This window comes from Mustela putorius, unplaced genomic scaffold (assembly GCF_011764305.1).
Source record: "Mustela putorius furo isolate JIRA1106 unplaced genomic scaffold, ASM1176430v1.1 tig00000281_pilon_pilon_pilon, whole genome shotgun sequence".
Classification (NCBI taxonomy): domain Eukaryota; kingdom Metazoa; phylum Chordata; class Mammalia; order Carnivora; family Mustelidae; genus Mustela; species Mustela putorius.
The window spans coordinates 30,825,220-30,839,511 of NW_025421343.1; the positions used below are offsets into that span (position 1 = coordinate 30,825,220).

General features: G+C 38.9%; 1 protein-coding gene across 4 annotated transcripts in view; it reads left to right on the forward strand.

The window, feature by feature from the left end:
• Window positions 1-14,292, forward strand: part of ASXL2 (ASXL transcriptional regulator 2) — a 132,245-nt gene that overhangs the window by 35,787 nt on the left and 82,166 nt on the right. For all 4 annotated transcript variants that reach the window (XM_013052986.2, XM_004745947.3, XM_004745948.3 and 1 more), the window contains exon 2: window positions 11,882-11,964. In XM_013052986.2, the coding sequence (XP_012908440.2) occupies window positions 11,882-11,964 (83 nt within the window). The remainder of the gene's footprint in view (window positions 1-11,881; window positions 11,965-14,292) is intronic.

Consider the following 14,292-nt stretch of genomic DNA (forward strand, 5'->3'; position numbering starts at 1 on the left):
GTTATTCACTGGCTTTTCTCGTGACTCTGTGGCATTGGTGTGTTGGTTCTGTAGCATAGGCTTTCGTCATTGTGCATGTGCTCTGGGTGACCTCCTTCATTACTGCGACATTAGTTACACCAGTTGAAACTTTTGGATAGTAAGTCATATAACACTGAGACAAATCTATAAAGATTATAATATTTTACCTGTACATTTTAAATGCAAAATAAAATCATCTAGATGATGTAGAATTTGGGGTCTGCATATCTCCGCGTATCTGGAAGGAGCTCCTAAGTGCAGGAATAATGGAAATACTGCTGTTATTTATGCTAGAGTTAAACTTGAGTCTTAGGGGCTCTCTACATTACTCCTGGTACTGAAAGTATAATTTTAATATCTTTTTTATTAGCTGGATGGAAGAATCTATGAGTAAAGAAACAGATGTATTAAGTGGACTTTATTTTTAAAGATTTTAATGATTCGTTTGTCTGAGAAAGAGAATGTGCACAAGGGGCGAGGGGGGTTGGCGTGGCAGGCAGAGATAGATGTGGGTCTTGATCCCAGGACCCTGGGATCATGGCCTGAGCCAAAGGCAGATGTTCAGTCTACTGAGCCCCTCAGGCACCCTTTAAGTACATGTTAAAAACCCATTTTATAATGCTTTAATTCAGTGTGGTGTTAATTTTAATTATTCTGAGCCCGGTCGCCTGGCTGGTGACTTTTGATCTTTGGTTGTGAGTTGTAGCCTCACGCTGGGCATAGGTTTTACATTAAAACAAAATATTCTTTTGAGGACCTACTCCGATTGTCATGAAGTAGTAATAAAAACTGTTTTAGAAGTAGTTCCTTGAACAATTCCAAAGAAATGATACTTTTGTTTGATAAACACTGCCCTCCTGTGGTTAAAGTAAGCTACATGTTTTGTAAAGGTACTGTTGTCTTGTTTACATTAAACTTGCAGTAAAATAATGTAATAGGACTAGTAATACAATATATAATAGTATGTAATACTGATTTGATGGACTACACTATTTTTGCTCAGAAATCTACGTAGCCATTTTGTTTCTCCGTCTTTCACTCTTGGGTTTCTCTACTATGCGTACATTTTTTTGTCACTCTGCCTGTGCATATTTTCTTTTCTTTTCTTTTTTTTTTTTTTTTAAGATTTTATTTATTTATTTGACAGAGATCACAAGTGGACGGAGAGGCAGGCAGAGAGAGAGAAAGGAGGAGGCAGGCTCCCCACTGAGCAGAGAGCCTCATGCAGGGCTTGATCCCAGGACCCTGGGACCACGACCCGAGCGAGCCAAAGGCAGAGGCTTTAACCCACTGAGCCACCCAGGTGCCCCTGTGCATATTTTCTTATTAAAAATTAAGTGAATTCAAAGTTAGATGGAACTGAAAATATGGAAAAATATTAAGCTATCGAAGGGAGAGAAGATAAATTTAGAAGTGCTAAAAGAAATCCAAAGAAATAATACATTATATGTTAATTTAAAAAAAAAAGAAATCAAAAGAAAAGACCAATCAGTTGTGATATGTGAAGTTAATAAAAACCTCCATGGAAAGGCAACATAATGAAAAGATGAATAATAAGCTGGAAAAAATATTTGTAAGAAATGTGACAGTAAGTTTTATTACTTATTTATTTTAAAGTTTTACTATATTGAATATGAAGATAGAACTCTACAAATGTAATATATACTAAGTGGGCGGTGGTCATGAATAACCAGTTTGCAAGGGAGGAAATACAGTAATTCACAAAAGTATATTAAAATTCATAATAACATTCCATAAAATGTTATTCATAAAATATTTCTAATGATACCTCCCCAAAAAAACCCAAATTTACTGGTTACCTTTAGAGTATACTAGGGGAGCCAGTTAATTATTCTTAAAATCATTAAAAGAAATAAGCACTTACCCTTTTTCTGTATGAGCCATGTGTCCTTCAGGTAACCAAATAGTAGATGGGGATAAAACATTTTTTTAGAAGGATTCTAGCTGATGAATGAAGAAGGCATAGTAGACATTATCACCATTTGTGAACACCTAAATAAAATAACAAGTCTAGGGTGGTGATCAGTAGTGGTTACGACAAGAGGTTGGAATGCTGGTGGGAAACTGTTGTTTGTAATATAAAATAATTTGTAGTTTATAATATGAAACTTTATAATAGTCATTTCAGAAAAAGAGACCACAGGTAATTTTGTGTGTTCTGATAGGGTGTGACAGGAAGTATACTGCCTGTCAAGTGTTTTTCCTAAAATAGAACCTGAATCTGAGCAGGCCTTTAGGTGTTAATTCTAATTTTTAGGAAATATGAGGGACACAAACCTATACAATTAGTGAAATACACAATGTGGGAAACTATATGGTGTAGTCTACCTGGTTTCTTTGTAAATAAATTGGAAGAAAAAAAGAAGTCATAAAATCAAAGAGAGTTTAAGACTTGTGTTAACCAAATGTGATGTGTAGGGATCTTTGGATACAGTTTTGAGCAAAGCAACTATGTTTTGTTTTGTTTTTAAATTTTATTTATTTGACAGGCAGGCAGAGAGAGAGGGGGAAGCAGGCTCCCTGCTGAGCAGAGAGCCCGTTGTGGGGCTCAATCCCAGGACCCTGAGACCATGACCTGAGCTGGTTTCAGCTCAGGTTTTGATCTCAGGGTGGTGAGCTTGAGCCCTGTGTCAGGCCCAGAGCTCACATCAGAGTATGCTTGGGATTCTCTCTTCCTCTCCTGCCACCCTGCTCCTGTGTGCGCGCGCGCGTGCGCTTCTTTACTCTCCTCAAATCTTTAAAAAAGAAAAACGCTTTTTTTCCATGAAAATTGGGGACATGGTCTAAATTGATATTAAAGAATTATAGTTACTTTTTGAAGATTTAAATAGTATTTTTAAAAAAGATTTTATTTATTTATTTAACAGAGAGAGAGAGAGAGAAAGACAGATCACAAGTAGGCAGAGAGGCAGGCAGAGAGAGGGGGAAGCAGGCTCCCATCTAAGCAGAGAGCCTGATGCGGGGCTTGATCCCAGGACCCTGAGATCAACTTTATTTTAAACAACTTTATTTTAGTTTTTATATATTTATATTTTTATTTTTTTTAAAGATTTTATTTTATTTATTTGACAGAGATCACAAGTAGGCAGAGAGGCAGGCAGAGAGAGAGAGAGAGAGGAGGAAGCAGGCTCCCTGCTGAGCAGAGAGCCCGATGTGGGGCTCAATCCCAGGACCCTGGGATCATGACCTGAGCTGAAGGCAGAGGCTTAACCCACTGAGCCACCCAGGTGCCCCTTAAAATGGTATTTTTGCTTTTTAGAGAATGAGTCTTTTTTTTTTTTTTGAGATATAGCTAAAGTATTTAGGGATAAACTATTTGAGATTTGCTTCAAGATAATCCAGTTTTGTGGAGGAAAGAGGCTGATGGTATAGATGAAATAAGCTATAAGCCATGTGTTGTAATTCTTGATTGTAGTGTTCTCTTTACTTTTGTATATATTTTAAAATTTTCATAATAAAAATTAAAAATAGAGTACTTCAGTCTTTTTTTTTTTTTAAGATTTTATTAATTTATTTGCAAGAGAGAGAGAGCGAGCATGAGAGGAGAGAGGTCAGTGGGAGAAGCAGACTCCCTGCTGAGCAAGGGGCCCAGTGAGAGACCCGATCCCAGGATGCTGGGATTGTGACCTGAGCGAAAGGCAGATGAATAATTGACTCAGCCACCCAGGCATTCCCACAAATAATGTTTTTTTTTTTTTAAGATTTTATTTATCTGTTTGACAGAGAGAGATCATAAGTAGGCAGATAGGCAAGCAGGGGGCAGGAAGCAGGCTCCCCACTGGCAGAGAGCTGATGCCAGGCTCGATCCCAGGACCCTGAGACCATGACCTGAGCCGAAGGCAGACTCTTAGCCATCTGAGCCACCCAGGCACCCCAACCTTTTTTTTTCTTGAAAGATTTTATTTATTAGTTGGGTGTAATTTTATTTATTTATTTTTTAAATTAACATACAATGTATCATTTATTTCAGGGCTACAGTTCTGTGATTCATCAGTCTTACACAACACACAGTGTTCACCACAACACATACCCTCCCCAAAAGGTTTTATTTATTTATTTGAGAGAGAGAGATAGAGCATGGGGCCAAGGGAGAAGCAGGCTCTCTGCTGAGCAGGGAGCCTGATGTAGGACCTGATCCTGGAACTTCGGGATCATGATGTGAACTAAAGGTAGAGGCTCAACTGACTTAGCCATCCAGGCTCTCCCTAGTACTGACTTTCCAGTTAAGATATGATATGCCAGGGGCGTCTGGGTGGCCCAGTGGGTTAAAGCCTCTGCCTTCAGCTCAGGTCATGATCTCAGGGTCCTGGGATCGAGCCCCGCATTGGGCTCTCTGCTCAGCAGGGAGCCTGCTTCCTTCTCTCTCTCTCTCTCTTTCTCTCTCTCTCTCTCTCTCTCTCTGCTTCTTGCCTCTCTGTCTACTTGTGATCTCGCTCTGTCAAATAAGTTAATAAAATCTTAGGGCATCTGGGTGGCTCAGTGGGTTAAGCCACTGCTTTCGATTCAGGTCATGATCTCAGGGTCCTGGGATCAAGTCCAGCACCGGGCTCTCTGCTCAGCAGGGGTCCTGCTTCCCTTCCTCTCTCTCTGCCTGCCTCTCTGCCTACTTGTGATCTCTGTCAAATAAGTAAATCTTTAAAAAAATCTGATATGCCATAGAAATTTTTTTTTATTTTAGAGAGTGCATGCCCAGGTCTTGGGGTGGGGGAGGGGCAGAGGGAGAGGGAAAGAATTTTGAGCAGACTTCCTGCTGAATGTAGAGCCAGACCTTAGGGGTCCGTCGAAATGACTCTGAGATCATGACGTGTGCTAAGATCACAAGCTGGATGCTTACGTGACTGAACCTCCCAGGCGCCCCCTAGAAATTTTTATTTTTGATTTTTTTTAAAGTTTTTAAATTTCTTTTTAAAAACTATTTTATTTTTTTAAAGTTGTCTCTACAGTTAGTATAGCGTTCAGACTCATGACACCAAGATCAAGAGTTAAATGTACTGACTGAGCCAGTTAGCTGCCCCACCAGAGAAAGTTTTATTAATTTCCATTTTCTAGCTCTTCGGGCTGACAGAAAAGCCTCGTTATGATTAATTAAATCATAATCATTAATTAAATATTTTTGCAAATGAATGCAAGTGCCTTATTCAGTAATTTTTCACTCTTTTTTCTTGCAGAATAGTCTTATAGCTGGTCTTCTATATAGTTAGATAATTGTAATGTAGACAGGATTTAAAGCCTAGAGAAGTTGCACCTGGGTGGCTCAGTGGGTTAAGCCTCTGCCTTCGGCTCCGGTCATGATCTCAGGGTCCTGGGATCAAGCCCTGCATTGGGCTCTCTGCTCAGCATGGAGCCTGCTTCCCCCTCTCTCTCTGCCTGCCTCTCTACCTATTTGGGATATCTCTCTCTGTTAAATAAATAAAATATTTTTAAAAAAGTCTAGAGAAATGATATGATTGTGACATCTTGGCATTTATTTTATTTTATTTTTCTTAAAGATTTTATTTATTTATTTGACAGATCATAAGTAGGCAGAGAGACAGGCAGAGAGAGAGGGAAAGCAGGCTCCCTGCTGAGCAGAGGACCCCCCCACCCCCATGGAGGGCTGGGGGCTCGATCCTAGGATCTTGAGATCATGACCTGAGCAGAGGCTTAACTCACTGAGCCACCCAGGCGCCCCAGGTCTTGCCATTTAATGTAAAATTATTTCATATTGTAAATTTTGCTTGTGTAATTGTTTGTTACTACCAGTAGGAATTAGTGTAGGGCATTGTTAATTATCTGAGATGAAAATAGTGGAAAAATCAAAAGGCAGGTAGCCTTTTTTGTTGTTGTTTCTAAATATTCAGCTTTTTTTTTTTTTTTTTTAAGATTTATTTATTTGACAGACAGATCACAAGTAGGCAGAGAGGCAGGCAGAGAGAGAGAGGAGGAAGCAGGCTCCCTGCCGAGCAGAGAGCCCGATGTGGGGCTCGATCCCAGGACCCTGGGATCATGACCCGAGCCGAAAGCAGAGGCCTTAACCCACTGAGCCACCCAGGTGCCCATAAATATTCAGCTTTTTAAAAAAATATTTATTTGAGAGCGAGAGAGCACAAATGCCCAAGCAGGAGGAGCTGCAGGCAGAGGGATAGGGAGAAGCAGGCTTCCCATTGAGCAGGGAGCCTGATGTGAGGTTGGATCCCAGGACCCTGGGATCATGACCTGAGCTGAAGGCAGCCGCTTAACTGACTGAGCCACCCAGGAGCCCTTCTTTGTGTTTTTCATCTCCCTTACAAACACTGGTGAAACTTGATTATTATTTTTTATTTATTTTTGAAAAGATTTTATTTATTTATTTGACAGAGCGAGATGGCACAAGTAGGGGGGACAGTGGGGAAGGAGATAGTGAGTGAGCAGGGAGCCCACTGTGGGGCTCTCGATCCCAGTACCCTGGGATCATGACCTGAGCCAAAGATAGATGCCTAACCATCTGAGCCACCCAGGTGTCCCCACTGGTGAAATTTTAAATGAGGGTAGTAACAGAAATGTGAACTGGGGAAACAGTTTTGTTGTATAGTTATAGCTGATTAATAATAACAAAAGCCACTTTTGTTTATCAACCACTTATGGTAAGTTAAGAATACTGCAGAATGTTTTATTTCATGTTCCTGTTTATGAGAATGTTCTAATCCTCACTCTAGCAATGAAGGATCGGGGTTTAGAGTCTTTTAGTCACCTAGGATGTATTCTTAGAGCTATTAGAAGCAGGCTGTTTGACCTCTGTACCTATGCCTTGAAACATTTGAATGTTTTCCATCAATTAAAATTTTTTTTCCAGCCTAAATCCCTTACTTATGTTAATAGCTCTTACAGAGACCAAAACAGAGCCTCAGTCTATTCACTGCTGTGTGTCTGTAGGGAGAGGAATATTTATTGTAATCACTTGATACCATTTAAGAAAATCAAGATCTCTTATTTGTGCCCTTATTTAAATTTGTATTATGTGGTTTTAGTGTTCCGGATTTCCTAATGATTAGTAACAGGGTGAAATTTAATCGCCAGGTTGAGGACTGTATCAGTTTCCCTAGAAATCCCTTCTAGTTCTTGACCAGGGCAAGCATAATGTCTGTTGCACAAAGTGGTCTTTTGTCAACTCCCGGGTTTTCAGTATGGTCTACAAAACCCTCTACATCTTCCCACTTTCCAAGAACTTGCAGTTCCTTGTCGATTTCAGTGGCTTTGTGTTTCCTTTGAGCAACCAAATGAATTATTTGAAGGGAAGTTCTGTGTTGAAACTGAGTCTGCCTAGAATAGCAACTAAATACGGAGCTATACCCATACCAGTGCTTTTAATGTAGTTTTCTGCTTTGGGCAAATATGGTGTACAGTTTTACTCTTTTACTTGTTGAAAGAAAATCCATTTAGGTAGACTTGGCAAACTCAATGACTATTTTGCTTTCTGTAATGGAATAAAAACCGTGTTATTTCTAGTGTTAAGACAACTCTGATATTTCTGTGATATAATTGCTAAGTTTTTTGTTTGTTATCTGTTTTTTAAGTAGGCTCTATGCCTAACATGGAGCAGAAACTCCTTACACCAAGACCAGGAGTCCCATGCTCCACTGACTGAACCAGCCAGGCACCCCGTGGTTGTTCAATTTTACACGTTTTTAAATAATTTTGTTTTTTTATTTTTTTTATTTAAGAACAATTTTTTAAAGATTTTATTTGTTTATTTGATACAGAGAGAGAGAGAGAGATCACAAGTAGGCAGAGAGGCAGGCAGACAAAGGGGTAAGCAGGATGCCTGCTGATCGGAGAACCTACTGCGGGGCTCTATCCCAGGACTCTAAGATCATGACCTGAGCCGAAGTCAGACGCTTAACCCACTGAGCCACCCAGGCGCCCCAAGAATTTTATTTTATTTTTCATTTTATTTATTTATTTTTTTAATCATTTTTATTTATTTATTTATTTATTTATTTATTTATTTGACAGACAGAGATCACAAGTAGGCAGAGAGGCAGGCAGAGAGAGAGAGAGGAGGAAGCAGGCTCCCCGCCGAGCAGAGAGCCCGACGCGGGACTCGATCCCAGGACCCTGAGATCATGACCGGAGCCGAAGGCAGAGGCTCAACCCACTGAGCCACCCAGGCGCCCAAGAATTTTATTTTTTAATCCGATTTTTATTATTTAGATGAAGTAGCTCATGACCTTATATCAGGGTCATTCAGCAGAGGAAATATAAATGTCTAATGATGTGAAAAATTAAACCTCATTAGTAACTAACATTTTAAAATTATGTATCTGTGTATTTAAAATAATTGCCAAGGATTTTTGAAATGATACAAATGCTAGTTAAGGGTATATTGAAACTCCTATACATCTGGTGGATAGCAATTTGGTAATATTTAAAATAACTTTATGCAGCAATTCCCCTTGTTTGAAAACTTAAAAATAATCTGAAACATTTGGCATTTGTTACAGTGAAAAAAGAATCAGTAACACAATTCCTGAGAATTTGCTTTTTTTTTTTTTCCAGTTTTAAGCAAAGTAAAATATTTCCTTTGATGCTCATGGTTACTCCATAAGTTAAAGATATTCTTTTTTTTTTTAATAGATGTTCTTATTTTCATATACATTATTTACCTTCTAAGTTGAGGCTATGCTTGTAACTTCTCTGAGTCTTACTTTTCTTCCTGTGAAATTGACGTACCTTCTTCTGCTCTTTCTTGCATTGTTGTGAGGGTCAGATGAAGTAGAATGGCTATGCAAGGTTTGTAAACCATGAGCCAGTGAGAAATATTTACAGATTAAGGGAGAAATGTAAAAATTCTATCTGGGTAGCACAATAGGAAAATAGTCTTTATAGGAAGATAATGTTTTTTGTGGGTTCAGGTTTTGTTTTTATATTAAGTATATCAGTCTTTTGTGTTCTTATTTGATCATCTTTTGTGTGTATATCTCTATATTAAAGCTCTTTTTGGGGGTGCCTGGATTGCTCAGTGGGTTGGGCCTCTGCCTTCGGCTTGGGTTATGGCTCAGGTTATGCTCTCCGGTCCTGGGATCACGCCTTGCATCCGACTCTGCTCAGCGGGGAGCCTGCTTCTTTCCCCCTCTGTCTCTGCCTGCCTCTCTGCCTACTTGTGATCTCTCTCTCTCTATCAAATAAATAAATAAAACCTTAAAAAAAAGCAAAAAACAAAAAAATAACCTCTTTCTTTGCTACATAAGGGGCATAAGTTGCCATTATGGAAAACAATATGGAGGTTCCTCAAAAAATTTAAGAGAACTACCAGTAATCTTACTTCTAGGTATATATCCAAAGAAAATAAAATCAGTATCTTTGGAGAGATATCTGCACCCTTGTATTCATTGCAGCATTATTCACAATAGCTAAGAAATGGAAATGACTTTATTTTAATTTTTATATATATTTATATATTTTTTTAAAAATTTGTTTATTTGACAGAGAGATTAAGAGTGCAATTAGGCAGAGCAGCAGGCTGAGGGAGAGGGAAAAGTAGGCTCTCCGTTGAGCAGGGGGCCAACATGGCGCTCTATCCCAGGACTCTGGGATCATGACCTGAGCTGAAGGCAGCTACTTATCAACTGAGCCACCAGGTGCCTCTGGAAACAACTTTAGTGTCTAACAACAGATGATGGGATAAAGAAAATTACTATATGAAAAAAAATTACTATATATATGCAATGGAATATTATTCAGCCACAAACAAAGAAGGAGATCTGCCATATGTGTGGTGGTAGCTGTATACTAAGTGAAACAAGCCAGATTAATACTGTGGATTTCCCTTAAAAATCCATCCCCCCAATCATTCTCCATTGTACTTAAAGAGATATACAATAAGATAACATAACATCAAAATGTCTAATACACAATCGAGAATCTCCTGACAAATGAAGAACTAGGAAAACCTCAAGAACTCGTAAGGAAAAGACAACCTACACACAATAAACCCAAGATGACAAAGATGTTGGAATTATCAGAGAATTTATTTAAAAAAAATTTTTTTTTGGTCAAGAGTATGTGCACACACATAAAAGTGGGTGGAGTGGCAGGCAGAGAATCTCGGGACTCTGGAATCATGACCCTACCTGAAGGCAGACACTTAATGACTGAGCCACCCAGGTGTCCCCAGACAAAGACTTTAAAGCAGCTGTTAAAACTGTGCTTCAGAAAGTCAAGTTTAAAATCAGTGGAGAGAGATGGGGGGAGGACGGTTTTTTAAAAGCAGGCATTTGGGCGCCTGGGTGGCTCAGTGGGTTAAGCTGCTGCCTTCGGCTCAGGTCATGATCTCAGAGTCTTGGGATCGAGTCCCACATCGGGCTCCCTGCTCAGCAGAGAGCCTGCTTCCCTCTCTCTCTCTTTGCCTGCCTCTCCATCTACTTGTGATTTCTCTCTGTCAAATAAATAAATAAAATCTTTAAAAAAAAAAAATAAAAGCAGGCATTTGACTTTGTTAGGTTTAGATCACAAACTTTAAACCCGTCTTCTTTGCACTAAAATTCCAATGTCTAGTTTTCAAAGCCTTTGCAGAGGGCTTTGGGTCTCTTCCAAGTGTGCACCCCTAGTGGCTAATTTGGGGACGTGATAGTACGATTATGGTCAGATACACATACGCATAGTTCTGGAGTGACCCCAGGAGTGTTTCTAGATCTTCATGGTACGATTATGGTCAGATACACATACGCATAGTTCTGGAGTGACCCCAGGAGTGTTTCTAGATCTTCATGGTATCAGTTTTTCGAGCTCTTTTCTCTTTACAAGTTCCCTGATACTTTCTGGCTCCTAGAGACTCTCTTCCTTGTCCCATGGCTGGACAGTTGGGGCTTCATTTCTCTGTTTTACTGTATACTTCCACAACCACATTTGAGTTTGATGCCAAACAAGATGGCAGAGAAAGAAAGCCATGTGGATTCCCTTCATGCTTTCGGAAACAAAAGGATTCTGTTTTATTGGAGTTTTAGGTCCCTGTTTGGCCACTGTTGATATTATCAATGCCAGGGCTGCTGCCCTTGGCTTGTTTGGGGGCATAGGTCAAGGGGAAGAGGGAAAAACCTAGAAAACTCCATCTCCTTAGGGGCCCCCTTTATGTATACTTAGACCAAAAAGAATTCTTTTGGAGCCAATTCTGTCTGTACTTTGCTGACAGTTCTGAATTTGTACTGCCTTTGAGTCTAGGCTGAGTGGTCCCAGAGGAAACAAAACCAGAAAATTCACTCTGGGGTTAGTATGACTTAGAGTTGTGGTTTCCTTCTCCAGGCTGACTACCATTTCCAGGGTCCTTAGATAGCTGCTTCATGCCTTGTGTCCAGGTTTTTAGTTATATTCAGCCTGAGAGACAGAACAGACTATGCTTATTCCTCTTTTCCCGGCGCCAGAACATAGGTACCTTTTAATATTCCTACAACTGTATTACTCATTTGTTTTGGTTAAGAATTTATTGAGCACTCTTGGCATACTAATCTTTGCTGGAAATGTAAAGATGGATAATCTTTAAGTACTTACAGTAGATCCACAGTTAGGCATGTGATGGGGGTAGAGGCAGAAAGTAAAGAATTTCATATTACACAATAATAATTTAGTTATTAATCTTATCCTTTTGATCTATTTTTACTTCAGGACTTGACATGTGGTTTGTGGCTGAAAAAGAGAAGAATCTATATTCCATTAATTTTCTGTTTTTCCTATTGTCCCAAAATAAAAAGGGTAGGAAGTCTGTGGATATATATGTGCTGGAAGAAATTAATACTTAGTTTTAATAAGAATAAGAAATATAATTACATATATAATTATTGTAACTTAAAATTTAAAAATAATTTATTATTATATACTTGTTTCTCAGGTCTTAGAAAAATACCCCAATACACCCATGAGTCATAAAGAAATTCTTCAAGTTATCCAGAGAGAAGGACTAAAAGAAATCAGGTGAGTTATTTAAATTTTATTAGTGATAATTATAATACTCGATTAGTCTATTTCATCATGTAAGCAGTATACATTACTCCTGAAGATTGATTATTTAGTAATAATTGCTTTGCTAGTTTCTGATTTATTTAGTTGTTAGATCTTTTAAGTTTTCGGTAATAGCACAGTCACAAAACCACAAGTAAATTAAAAAAAAATTCTTAGCTGTGTCCAACCCATGCACTTTAATTCTTAGGAAGGCCTGGAGCCATCTTCAAGCCTTCATCTATGAGTTCAGGTTTTTGATTTAGTAAGCTTGTCATTAGCAGGTGAAAAGTACTGTCTAGTACAGGGAAAATTCTCGAGGTGGACAGTCTAGGAAGAAATAACCTTGGCCCAGAGGAATAAAGTGGAAAAGATACGAACAAAGTAGTATATATTTCAAGTAATAGTTTTATGTATAGCAAATAAAACAGCTTAGGGTCAATTAATACAGGACCAAAGATAAAACATACTTTAATTATTAGAGCCTTGTATTAATAATAGCACATAATAGTCACTTCATAATCAAGATCCTCTGCCATCAAGAAACATTAAAATTACGGTCCACATACTTGGTGTTGTTAATGTGGAAATCTGGGAGTCTGCCTGATATTGTCGCTAAAAGGTGGAAAGGGTGGCAGTGCTTTAAAGCCGCTGCTAGTTGTTCTCAAGTAGGGGTGGCATTGTGTAAACGCCCTTAGGGAAGGTGTCCAGAATTTATGGGGTTATTTTTGATTTTCAGAGTGTCTGGAAAGAAGGGGAGAACTGTGGCATGTAATGTTCAAGAAACAGGGAGACTAAATGTCTTATATTATGCTATATAGTCCTTCACTCCAAAGAATTGTTCAGTCAGATGCCAGAGTAATAGTGAGCTGTGCTGAAATATATGTAAATGGACAATAATTAGTTTTTTGATATGTAGCTATTGCATGTTCTAGATTTTAATTCTCATTTTCTTTAATACAAAATTGAGTTCTTGGCGCTTTGCTAACACAGCTAAAAAAATTTTGTTTTGACTTGTGGCCAAATGTCAGTAGGCCGGGAACAAATTAGGTTTGTTTTATTACTATGAAACAATGAAATATAAATTAGTATTATTTCATTTTATGTAATGCATCTCAGAATTTGTGTGAACATTTGTAAATTAAAACATTAAAATGCATTTGAGGAATTAGCTTTTTTATTTATTTGACAGTCAGAGATCACAAGGAGGCAGAGAGGCAGGCAGAGACAGAAAGAGGGGAAGCAGGCTTCCTGCTGAGCAGAGAGCCCAATGTGGGGCTTGATCTCAGACCCTGGGGTTATGACCTGAGCCTAAGGCAGAGGCTTAACCCACTGAGCCACCCAGGTGCCCCAAAGAATTAGCTTTTAAACATTTTTGTAAATTAAAAAAGTAATCTCTTAATTTATCAATGATACAAATCTAAATATTTACTTGAATTAGATAAGATTTATTAGATTAAGACTAAAGGATAATGCCTGTTTATTTAATTTTTTTACCTTAAAAAAAAAGGATTTATTTATTTATTTGACAGACAGAGATCACAAGTAGGCAAAGAGTCAGGCAGAGAGAGGAGGAAGTAGGCTCCCCGCTGAGCAGAGAGCCCAATGTGGGGCTCGATCCCAGGACCCTGGGATCATGACCTGAGTCGAAGGCAGAGGCTTTAACCCGCAGAGCCACCCAGGCGCCCCTAATTTTTTTACTTTTTAAAAAAATTTAAACCGAGTTAATTAGCATATAGTGTATTATTAGTTTCAGAGGTAGAGTTCAGTGATTCATCAGTCTTATGTAATACCCAGTGCTCATTACCTCACGTGCCCTCCTTAAGGTCCATCACCCAGTTACCCCATCCCCGCATAATGTCTATTTAATACCACCAATTTGTGCAAAGTTATAGGAGAAAAAGACAGTAATTTTTGTGGTCTGAGAAACAGTTCTGCTAAGGTATTCTAATACTGTTTCATAACAGTGTTAAGTTATAGAATAGAAATTAGACTTTTGAAACACTGGGGAAATTGACCAGGGTATCTGGTGTATAGAGACCAGACTCCCATCAGTCCCTTAGCTCTGAATGCCAGGTGCAGAGTCATCAAGCTCCAAATTTCTCTTTTCTTTTTTTTTTTTTTTAAGATTTTATTTATTTATTTGACAGACAGAGCTCACAAGTAGGCAGAGAAGCTGGCAGAGAGGAGGAAACAGGCTCCCCGCCGAGCAGAGAGCCGGATGCGGGGCTCGATCCTAGGACCCTAGGATCATGACCTGAGCTGAAGGCAGAGGCTTTAACCCACTCAGCCACCCAGGCGCCC